This window comes from Solanum verrucosum, unplaced genomic scaffold (assembly GCF_900185275.1).
Source record: "Solanum verrucosum unplaced genomic scaffold, falcon-dt-bn FXZP01000125.1, whole genome shotgun sequence".
Taxonomy (NCBI): domain Eukaryota; kingdom Viridiplantae; phylum Streptophyta; class Magnoliopsida; order Solanales; family Solanaceae; genus Solanum; species Solanum verrucosum.
Genome location: NW_026019923.1, coordinates 750719 through 762773, shown reverse-complemented (window position 1 = coordinate 762773; position 12055 = coordinate 750719). Strand labels below are relative to the sequence as shown.

The following is a 12055-nucleotide window of genomic DNA, read 5'->3' as shown; positions in this document are numbered from 1 at the left end:
AGGGACATCAATGCAAATTTCTTTTCTTAAAACTATATAATAAAAAATATATATATATTGTCTCTAGACATTTTATCTTCATTCAACTTGTCACTCTTGTTAGCCATTTCAGGTAAGTAATTTGCTAATTTTTGCATCATTTTTTAGTTGTATTGATATAATAATTACTATATTAGATACTGTGTTTTTCATGAGTAATTTTCATTTTATTTTTAAAAAATTGGGGTTGGGAAGGGTAAACGAGGAAGGAAAGTAAGTTCAGATAGTCAACCAACCAAGCTACTAAGATTGTTTGTAATTTTTGTTTATTGTGTTCCTATGGAAAATTTGGTATTTTTCTTGCAGACTGTACTTCAAAGTTTGATTCATAGTGCAAGAACAAAAGGATGAGTTATGTTCTGGAATTCTTCTTAGGATACTCTTTACCTAGAATAACAAATTTCCACAATGGTTGTACAAAATTTCAAGATTTGCAACAAATTAGACTGCGTTTATCATATGGGAAATGTTCTGCAGTTCAAAAATGTAAAAAGATTCAATTTTTACAACAAGGTTAGTACCAAAACTTGATGTACCAAGTGATGGAACAAAAATAGTTCAAAATCTTGTTATATTGCTGTTATTAACCGGGGTCTCGATTCCAGGTTTAAATTTGGAGCTGGCTGATCATGCTGATCTGCATTCATTTCGAGAGGAGGTAATACTCGACTTACTATTCATGTATCTAAGTTATTATAGGTACTGAGGTACATACCCCTAACTGCTGCATTACCTACCAAATGATGTTTTTACCAATGGCGGAGTCAGTATTTTCACTAAAGGAGTTAAAATTATAGAAAAGTAAACATACGAAGAAGCCAAGAAAAAATAATTTTGACTATGTAGTGTAATTTTCCGACAAAATTTGTGCCACCTAGCTCTGTCCGTGCTTATGTTTCTTGTGCTCTGAATCCCCAAGAGTCAAACAATGCGCCATATCCAATAAACAGACATATAATGCATATATTTTTTTGCTAACTTGTAATCTGAATTCGCTTATCGTTCTCTTTTATCCCTAATTTAATGCTTCAACTTTGATTATTCTATTTCTATATGTGTTAACTGTACTTCTGTGCATCATATTCAATTGAATTAAATGACATTTCTCTTCTTGATATAACCAATAAAAGTATTGGCTTTCATGAATGAAGTAGGTATAGGTAAATAGCAGTATTTACTGATGCAAATGTATTTGCTATTGTTAAAGAATCTCAAATTAGAACCAAATCTATTGGAAATCACGGAGTTGCGTATTAATTATTAGCAAGTGTCTCAGTATCTCCTAATCAATCGTTGTGGAGTATTGTATATAACAACTGTTGTTGGTTGAAATTATTACTCCAAAGTCTCAAAAGGTCTTGCATCTTATCAACGAAAAATTGTCAGTAAGTGAATCTGATCCCTGACCTTAGGTTACATTTTAGATGCTTACATCTTTTTTATTACGAATGTTAAAAGAATTGAAGTCTCTGGATAATTTGGTTTTACTGTAAGTACCTGGATAGTTGTTGTTGTTTTCCGGTCGTATTATTAAGATTTAAGTCACTTGTAGTCAGCAGCTGCAAGGTTTTGGTTCAATGGCTAAGGTACTCCACACACGTCACAAGAGCTGTTGAACCAAGTCGAGTATTCAAGTGGAGAAGGATAGAGAAGTGGGCCTATTTCACATGCAGTGATAAAAGAAGTCATTTTTGTATGGCATATGCTGTAGTTCTCTACAATGATTAAAACTTGACCTCTTAGTTTGAGCAGTGTTATCAGCAAAAAACTAGGAAAGTATTGATGTACCAAAGTGCTCCCTCCTTTCGACCACTTCATGTGGTGTGGTACACGTTTGAATGAACATGGAGATTAAGTTAGTTTGTCATGCATATTATTTTAGTTGTAGTTTGTGAATAAAAGTATTTGTTTGCTGGAATTCAACGTGTTTTTAACTGGCCTGTCTATTCTTGTTTCTGTTCAAATAATTTCACATCCTAGAAAAGAAAACATGTTACTGAACATTGGGCTGAAAATCCAGTTTTCTATAGCTTGTGTCATACGTGACAATATTTGTCGTTTTTTCATGTGCCATATTCAATGTGCTGTCTGTTCTTCTTACTCAGACAAGAATCCACTTTTAGGCTGAGGCTTGTGATGGGAGAGATTCCGATATCTTACCTCACGTGCAAACCCTAAGAAACTTCCCGAAGGAGGAGCTATTTGGAAAAGTTGTCATGGTCAGATTGGATTTGACCATCCTGCTAAGGGAGCACAAGAAACAGCAGTCTCCAGCAGCTTGTATAATTTCAACCATCAAGTATCTACACAAAGCTGGAGCAAAGTTAATTCTAATCAGTAACTGGAGTGTGAGAGCTGACTTGCAGCTTCTCAAATTGGAATATGTTGCAGGTTTACAAATTTCTTACTTTTCACTAAGTTTTCATGCTGCTTTTCCCCATCTGTGAACCAGTGTTATCAAAATCGAAATGCGAAAAAAAGCTTTAAGGTCCATTGGTGCTTAAGCGCAATAAAGTGTGGGCTTTAATTAGAAGAGGCGCAAATGCAGAAAAAATATACAATTTTGCATGTTTAGTCCAAGACTATAAGCATGAAAAACAAATATATGGACTAAGAAAATGATTTTTTTAATGATAAAATGAAATATCAATTGTTTAGTGTCGCCTCTTCATGAAACACTCATTTGTAAGGAATGTTTGTCTTAGAGCCTTGATGACATTGAAGTGCACATTAAGCGAGGTGAAGCGCTCATTCGCTCAACATGTTTTGATCCTCGCTTTAGGACTTAAAAGCACCTTCGAGAACACTGCTGTGAACTTAGGCTTAGCCTCCCAAAGTATGAAAACCCTATGTAGGCACAATATTCTAGGCAAGGATGAAGGGCCTGTTTTGATACACTTCTTCTTCTTTTTTTAATGTTCACAAAACTTGTTTTAAATGGAGTTCAATTGATCTAGATAATGTATTCTTCAGAATTTCTATCGTCAGAGCTTGAACAAAAAGTCATACCAGTGGAGTTTGGTTCTGGATTTGAGCAGTCCCTGATGGAAGACAGACATAAATCTGACATCCATCTTCTTGAGAACCTTTCTCACTTTAAGCAGGAGCAAGCCAATAGTTCAGAGTTTTCACGACGCCTATCATCTGGCGTGGATATCTTTGTTAATGATACATTTTTTCAATCACATAAGATTCTTGCATCAAATGTTGGTATTACCGGCTTCTGCTATGCGTCCATTGCTGGATTTCACTTTGACGAGCAAATGTCTCAACTGAAGAAGATAATCGAGATGAACAAGTGGCCCTATTTTGCAATAGTATGCATCCGAGAATCTTTTTCTAAGTATTTTTCAGGTTCTTGATTAAAATGAGAACAGGGCTTTTTTGGTTCATATATTGCAAGTGATAATTTAAGATGCAATGCAGGTTGGTGGTAATCTTGCTGGGAAAGCAGCAGCCTTGCTATTTTTGGCATCTAGATGTGACGGCCTAGTGTTTGTTGGCGATGCTGCATTTCAAATAATGCATGCTTTTGGATTACCTGTTCCTATGGAATCGGTGGAACAAGAATCCTTAGAGGCAGCCCATGTGCTAGTTGAGGCTGCAAAGGCAAGAGGAGTACAAATCATATTACCAAAAGACTTTTGGTGCCTCAATGATTATTATCCGTCGCAGATGAAGATTTTTCCTGCTAATCATATCATGGATGGTAAAGTTAAATCTCTTAAATCTTCAACCTAGCCCCAAGGTCTGCATTGTTTCATTTGCTAGATTAAGGACTAAATGGACAAGAGATCGCTGAACAATTAAAAAAGTGAAATATATACTCCCTCCGTTTCAATTAGTTTGTCTAGTTTTGACTTGACACGGAGTTTAAGAAAGTAAAGAAGAGTTTTGAGTCTCGTGTCATAAATAAAGATATGTAGAATGTACCAAAATACCCTTTAATCTCATTATCTTAAACAATGTCATGTGGAAAGTTAGAATTAAAGAGTTGCCTTTCTTTTTGAAACGGACTAGAAAGGAAAGTAAGACAAAAAAATTGAAACGGATGGAGTAACAAACTTCATTTTTCTGGCTATTGGACCGTCTCAGTTCTATTGGCTCCATTATGTAGCCAAGGTTGGCCACCAAATATGAAGGTCACTGTTGTTGTCACTGTTTTGGATCTAGCAACTGAAAATTTTGAAGCACTTTGAACCATACCATTTTTCTTGCTCTCTTTTTGTCTTTTTCTTGGAAATGAGACCATCAATCACCTGAAAATTAGCTTACCAGAAAGAAAAAAGAAGGCTATGCAGTTCTGTTGGGTGATGTTTTCGTCCGACATTACTATCATTCATCATTGCAATTGAAACACCGTATTGTTGTACATTAATAAATGATAAATTCTGAGTCCTCTCTGATAATTTTGGGTTATTTAGGGAACTCCATTCGTGTGAGCTCAAGCTACTTTTGTTTCTGAAAGTTTGAGAATATCTCTGTAGTATTTACCATTGGGATGATAGTTTCTAATATATGTAAGGATTTCAAATGTTTTTCCTTAGGATGGAAACCTGTTGATGTTGGACCAAACACATTGGAGGAAATGATCTCCGTGCTTTCAAGATGCAAGGTAATCTCTGAAGTTCCTTCTGCTGAAGGTTAGAATTAAATGTGCTTGCTCAATGTTGAGGTCTCCGTTTGGTGCTCTTTGAATAGTTCGATATGAGTGCATAGGATCTGTCTTGTCATGATTGCAATGATAGGTTCAACCTTTGATTTGCGTCTATGAAATTGGTGTGGAAATTTCTGTGTCTAATCATTAACTTAAGATGATGATTTTTTTTTGAACAATCTATTCTGTGGAAACAATATATGCTCAGAGAAGTATGCTTTCATTGTTTTTTCAGAAAATTTTGTGGATTGGAGCTGTAAAATTCAGCTCATCACATCAAGAATCTGCTGGAGCATCCAACTTAGCTGCGATGCTTTATAAACTTAGTCAAAAGAACTGTGATCTTATTGTGGTTGGCAAACAGGCATGTGAGACAATTGTTGGGAAATCAAGCCATGTTACAGCTGATATGATTGAAAATGCTTCCATTGTCTCGGAGTTTCTGAAAGGGAGAAAGCTTCACGGGCTCTTGGCACTAGATAGAGTAAGCTTTTTCTAACTCAACATGCTGTGTTAAAGAAATTTTAAATCCCTGAAACACATTGCTAACAAGTAACAACCATCCCACTTGTCTTGGATCCAACTTCCTCAAGTTTTCTAGATAGAAAAAGGATATCGTATTAATAGAGAAAAGGAGGAAGATACATGGATAAGGACAAAGATTTCATTCAATAGAAAATGATACAAGAATTAATAAGCTCATCAATAACCCCTCCCATTCACATCTTAACTAATGTTTGCAACATTGGCCACGTGTTATGTAACAACAACATACCAATGTAATCTCACAGGTGAGTTCCGGGGAGGGTGATGTGTGCTCAGCCTTATCCCTACCTTGTGAAGATAGAGAGGTTGTTTCCGATGCCCCTACCTTATGTAATGAGGAAACTATGACTATTCTCATGTTAAGTGGAGCGTACTAGCTAGGGTGGTAGAATCATATATGTTGGGAAATATTTACTTAGAGTAGAGTAGTAATGCAAGGTGTCGGAGTCTTTATTACTGATAAAAGATTTACTGACTTGCCCCCACTACGACTTCTTTTCTGTATAACTGCACGACATACATTGCACGTTTTTTCCCCTTTTCCTGTCTTCTAAGTACTTTAATGGTCAATTGAAGTGCTGCTAATCATTCACATGGAACTTGACTTTGAACGTGCCAACTAATATTTAAAGTATGCTTACCAATAGATGTGTGTTAGCTTCAGAACTAATTGAGTGTTTGGCGTTTGTGCAGGCATATCCATTTGAGTTGAATTGGGATGCTTTATATGCCAATACGACCCTACCTCTTGTTGTTGACGTAGGAAGTGGTAAATCTCTCTTTTCCCTGATTCAATCTTTCTATAAATCTATCAGATTATTTGTGTTTGAATGTGTATAGTCATTTGATTACGCCAATAACAACTTCATATTTACAATGAATCCACTAATTCCCCTATTTGTGAGCAATGAATCCACTGTTTCCCCAATAATCGTGAAGTAAGCTTAAACCCCTAGTTTCTCTAGTTATATATCTGCAAATCAGTCGTATAGTTTATAACAAGCAATGTTTGTGCTAGACTTTTAAGTACAAGAACAAGTATACTTCAATCTCAGGCTAGTTGGGGACTTGGGGTTGGTTATATAAATCATCAATGTTCATTTCACTCCATGGAGGTCTACGGAGGACACAACTGAACTATCTCAAGTCACCTTTCTCTATCCTCTATGCTTGCTATTTGCACTTTCTATTGGATGTGATCAGTTCTGATCTTATATGACCACACTCGTCTTAAGTCTGCATTTCCTACAACACTCATTTTGCAGATATATTGGGCCTTAGAAGCCCAATTTCTGTTTCTATGTAACATTGTTGGTCTTACAACCATTTCATAGAACTTTTATTTCACTGAAAAATATAGGGAGTATATGTTAAAACTTGTTTATAGACATATAGTCCTATCTTGGTTGATTGATTTTTGTATGGTAAAAAGAAAATTCGACATATAGTGAGAGGGAAACAACCACCTTATATTAACAAATAAAACTTTTAGTTTTATTTTTCCATTTCCTTAGCTTTAGCTAACATATCGAAGCCCACACTGTTGTGCAGCATTTAAGGACACAATTAGTTCTTAGTTCTCACAGATGAAAGCATAAAATTACAGGCAACGGCTTATTTCTGACCAGAATGGCAAAGATGAGGAAGGATTGGAACTTTCTTGGACTGGAGAGAAATGAAAAGGTTTTAGTCTTATGCAGAATGTTTCTTCTGCTGCATTTTTAAAAAATAAATCCTGTTCTAAGTTTAACAATTTTGACTTTACATTTTTCCAGTTGGTAAGACGTTGTCTTGATCATGTTTCTCAATCTGGCATGACAAATGGGTATGTGTTGTCCTCCCTACGTTATTGCTATATAAGATATGCACATGATTAGAATTTTCCGGAGGAGCTGTTCCAAATAGTTCCCAGTATAAGGCAACTGTTTAAGTATATGAAAAATTGTTTTAAGTTGTCAATGTGTTCCAAATATATATAGCCCGACTGACAACGTAAAACAGTTTCGTTATGCTTCTATTTCCAACTGACTTGTGTAGTCATCTAGGGGAGCTTTCATATTCTTACTCTGGGCCAAACAAGTATATTTGTGGCAAACAATAACGAAATATGAATGTCAGGTCCATTAATCTCCTAAAATATGTTGTTGAAGATTGTCGAAGTAGCTGCCTTAAAATCATGTGTACTAACCATTGTACTTGTATTATAGCAGCAGGGAGTCCTGTATCATCTGTGTTCTGATTTCGTGTTTTGTTCCTAGATACTTCATAGCAACAAATGCCACATCAACATTCCGATCCATTGTTTCCAGTTACCCTGGTGATCTTGTGCTTGTGTCAATTCAGGTAGGTAGCATTTTGTTGCTTCTTTTGAATAGAATCTAAGATACATATCAAAATGCCATGGTCAAGGCTGGCCATGTTATTTGCTTATATGTTAATAACACGAAACAATCAAGTTTGACATATATTTAGCTGCTTTATTATTCAAAAATCATCTTAACTTTTTCAAACATCGTGCCAAGTCAAAACCAGACAAACAAATTGAAACAGAAAGAGTAGTAAAAAATATAGATGAATAACTTTTTGATGCTTACGGATGTGTTTGGAGATACAATTGGATATGACCATCCAATTATGAAAACATGGTTATTATACTATTCTTGTGTCCTGTGGTGCTACATTGAAGATGAAAAGGAATTAGTAAATTTGTTTACCACTAATACAACTTTCCTCGCAACTGCAGTGTCCAAATCCAGATTTCAATAAAACAGAACACCGATGGAGGATGGTGCAGAGATCATTAGTTGAAGCAATAGCAGACTTGGTAGCTCCTGATGGGAAGGTATGATAAATGCAGTTCTTTGGTGCTATGCGTCTCTGATATGCATTTGTGTCTCGTGTTGAATTGTTATTCTGTGTGTGATTGAATAAGCAACAAAAGTTTGATGTGATTCAAGTAGTAACATAAATGACAGATATTGTTAAGAAAGTGGACCTTGGGTTTAAATCGCAATCCCAAACATTAGCTCACAAGGTGAGGATTAATCAAGATCATATAAAAGTCAATCCATTCCCTCAATCAATGAGGAAGCACTTAAACACTCTCGGCCCCTACACGCTCAGGACTAATAGCCTGTTTGACCAAGCTCTTGGGAGGCCAAAATTGCTTATTTTTAATAAGTGAGGTGTTTGGTGAAACTTTTGGGAGAGAATAAATGCTTCCGGGGAGTAGCAAAACTATTTTTCAAAAGCTAAAAAAATAGATTTCCTCAAAAGCGCAAATACACTCGGAAGCACTTTTGAAAAGCTTGGCCAAATACTAATTGCTGCTCTAAAGTGCTTTTAAAATTGATTATCCTAACACAAACTACTTCTCACCAAAAACACTTTTGCAAAAAAGAAAACACTTTCAAGATAAAGTTGATTTTAGAAGTTTGTCAACACATATTATAAATGTCTAAAGTCATTTGGAAACACGACAAGGATGAGTTTGGCTTTGGTACCTTGTTAAGTAATTGGACCTTAGCTCTAACTCAACTCGGAAAGTTAACTCATGAAGGTGGGAATTTTGTTAAAAAAAAAAAAAAAAAAACCTTCAGGATGGCCCAGTGGTTTGGGCTTGGGACTTCCATGTTGGAAGTCTCAAGTTCAAAACCCCTTGCCAGCGAAAGCAAGGGGTTTGCTTCTGGGTCGAGCTCGTCAAACCGGGCTTGCCCAGTGCGGGTTACCTCTCCTATGTGGTTTGCGAGCTATTGCATAGGAGCGGGGGTTTTACCTGTGCACACCCAAAGGGTAGCGGCTGCGGGTTTCCCTTGTCATAAAAAAAAAAATTGTTAAAATATCAAGAGAATGTGTCTATATATATACATACATTTCAAGATTCATTTTGCTTGAGGGGGGGAGTGCAATCAACCAACAAAGACTCCATGAATTCACCTTTTTCTTTTCTTGTTTTGTCCTAATGGTTGTGTAAGGTGCAAGCATTCATATTCTTCCTCAGATACCCAAAAGTGGCTCGGGCTGATATGTCTTGCGTGAGACGGACAAAAATCATTTCAGGAGAGAAAAGAAGAGTACTAATACAAATCTGTTATCTTAAACACAGGTATTTCTCCAATCTGATGTAAAAGAAGTTGGAGTGAGAATGAAAAAAGAATTTATGAAATATGGCAAGGGCAAACTCACAGTAATGCATGATTTGGAAGATATCACAAGTCACCAAGATGGATGGTTGAACGAAAATCCCTTTGGCATTCGATCGGATTGGGAGCAACATGTTATAGAACGTGGCGCTCCTATGTACAGATTACTGCTATTGAAATCTTCGCCTTCTGGTTGAGATAGTTACAACAGGGTGGATTATTCAACAAACAAATCCGCCGAGGTAAATTTCAGCCTTTCAAGTTGAGTGACTTTCTGAGACAAGAACCTTTAGTTGAGTGACCATCTGAGATATTATCTCGCATTTTGGTTACCAAACAGATGGTCTCGGAGTTTGAACAGAGGGCGTGAAAAGAACAGGAGCTGAAACATAGTACCAAAACTAACCACTAGCACCAAAGTGAGAGAGTTCAGGTAGGAAAACATAAACAATTAAGAGATTCATTTCACTATCTTTTTATATTAACATGATTGAGTTCATTTTTTATTCTTTTTGTTCAAACAAAAGTTCAGTTGATTTCTCAGACGATCACTCAACTTATAGTTATTACCTCAAAAAGTCACCTTCTTTGTTTAAGAAAATTGAAACCAAGTGACTTTCTGAGGTAATAACTCAATTGATTGAGTAACCATCTGAGAAATCAACCCAACAAAAATCTAAACAAAGGCTTAAAACTAATTTATGATTGCAGGCTTTGCTCAGTATATTGCAGTGATCTTATTATAGCAGAAGATGACAATAAGATGGATACTAATTGTTGGGTTACAATATTGTATACAAGTTTGGGTGACTTCTGTAGCTTTTGCTACTTGTATAAATATTTAATTGTGAACCCTGTAACTAAAACGAGCTAGGATTTGATGACAAGCTTAGAACATGTAAACTTCAAACTTTGGTTTCGCCTCTACCTACAATGTATTATAACAAAGAAAGAAGGATGGAAGTGCGATCTAGTGGTCTGAATTGGATTGAGAATGATGAGGTCCCAGGGTCAAATTCTTGTAGAGGCAAAAATATTAGGTGGTTTCTTTTCATCTATCCAAGGTTCGGTGGACACATATACTCGCTATAAGTTCTAGTGGAGATAGTAGATACCTCGTGCAATTAATCGAGGTGTGCACCAACTGTTCTAGACAGAATATTTATAACACGACCAAAAGAAAAACTTAATGTTATGATATAGTGTGTAGATTGTGATTTAAGGTTGTTTCTTTTTGCAATTTCTATTTACCCTTAACTAATTTAAGAGTCATATTAATTCGGAGTATTTCTTTTTAATGGGATTATAGATTAGGCAAAATTAGTCTTACTAAATGGAGAATCATAAGCATTATTTTATTTTATTTTTGACTAGGCAACAAGTTTGTATATAAATCTTCAGCACTAAAGTTGGGATCTCAAGAATTTACATCACAGAGCTACATATAACTGAGTAGTCTCAGTAACCCAAAAAAGAAAATCTATCTCTAGGTTCTATCTCATCTTACAAGAATCCTAAGATATCTATAATTGCTACATGATCATCTATACACTCTGAACACAAATATCAAAAAGTGATAATGCAGTTCATTTTAATCATATGCAAAGGACTATTGATACTTTTGAAACATCTTGAATTTCTCTGATTCCAAATGGTCCACAATATGACAATTCTCCATCTGTTTTTTGTATGTGCTACCACTCCCCTCATTGTTCCAGTTGTTTTTTTAGGAGTTAATATCTCAAAAAATCACTCAATTTAGAGAATTTATCTAGTAAAGTCATTCAACTTTCTTTTGTATCAAAAAAATCACTCAACTTAGATTTTTATATCAATAAAATCACTCAACTAAAATTATTATTAAAAAAATTAACATAACAAAATAAATTGTTTTTTATGCTATGTAATACGAACCCCACAAATAAAAAAGATTAACGAAAACTCATCAAAAAAAATAAACGAAATACTTAATTAATGAAAATTATATTATGGTATTACTATATATTCAAAATTTAAAAATGTATTACAATGGATGTTTTTCTCCCCAAAAAAAAGACCAGTAAAAATTGTCCTCACAATTCACAAATAATTGGCTTAATAACTACAATATTAAATTATTGCGGTCACTAGCGTATAAAAAAAATTAACGTCTTACAAAAATTTATTATTAGAATAACGTCCATTGTGATAAATTTTTAATTGTAAATACATAATAAAATTATAATATTATTGCACCGATTAAGTTTATTCATAAACTTTCTTTGAATGATTTTTCTTTAATTTTATTTATTTGTGGAATTTATATTTACATAGCATAAAAAATAATTTATTTTGCTATGTCAATTTTTTTAATGATAAATTTAATAAAGTGATTTTATTGATATAAAAAAAAGTTCAATGACTTTGTTAGATAAATTCTCAAAGTTGAGTCTGTTTTTTTAGGCATAGTCCATCTTATGCCTCTGAAACTAGTAAACAAATTTCATAGTTGGCTAACCACTTTACACTGTAAGAACATATGGTTAATTGTCTATGCCTTTTGCTCACAAAAAAAATGCATCTTGGACACATTTGTATGTCCCACTTCATGAGATTTTCTTGAGTTAGAACACCCTCTTTCACTATCAGCTAAGTGAAGACTGCCACTTTGTAGGGAATTTTCACTTTCCAT

General features: G+C 34.8%; 1 protein-coding gene across 1 annotated transcript; it reads left to right on the top strand.

The window, feature by feature from the left end:
* The first annotated feature begins 90 nt into the window (after positions 1-90).
* On the top strand, positions 91-10165 carry LOC125825499 (phosphoglycerate kinase, cytosolic-like). The gene is made up of 16 exons (XM_049504826.1): positions 91-112; positions 346-552; positions 645-697; positions 2163-2430; positions 3013-3356; positions 3466-3748; positions 4587-4654; positions 4932-5180; positions 5936-6011; positions 6849-6925; positions 7018-7067; positions 7501-7585; positions 7986-8084; positions 9348-9626; positions 9725-9817; positions 10096-10165. The coding sequence occupies exons 2-14, from the start codon at positions 387-389 to the stop codon at positions 9579-9581; spliced, it is 2052 nt and encodes a 683-aa protein (XP_049360783.1). The 5' UTR covers positions 91-112; positions 346-386; the 3' UTR covers positions 9582-9626; positions 9725-9817; positions 10096-10165.
* Positions 10166-12055: the final 1890 nt, after the last annotated feature.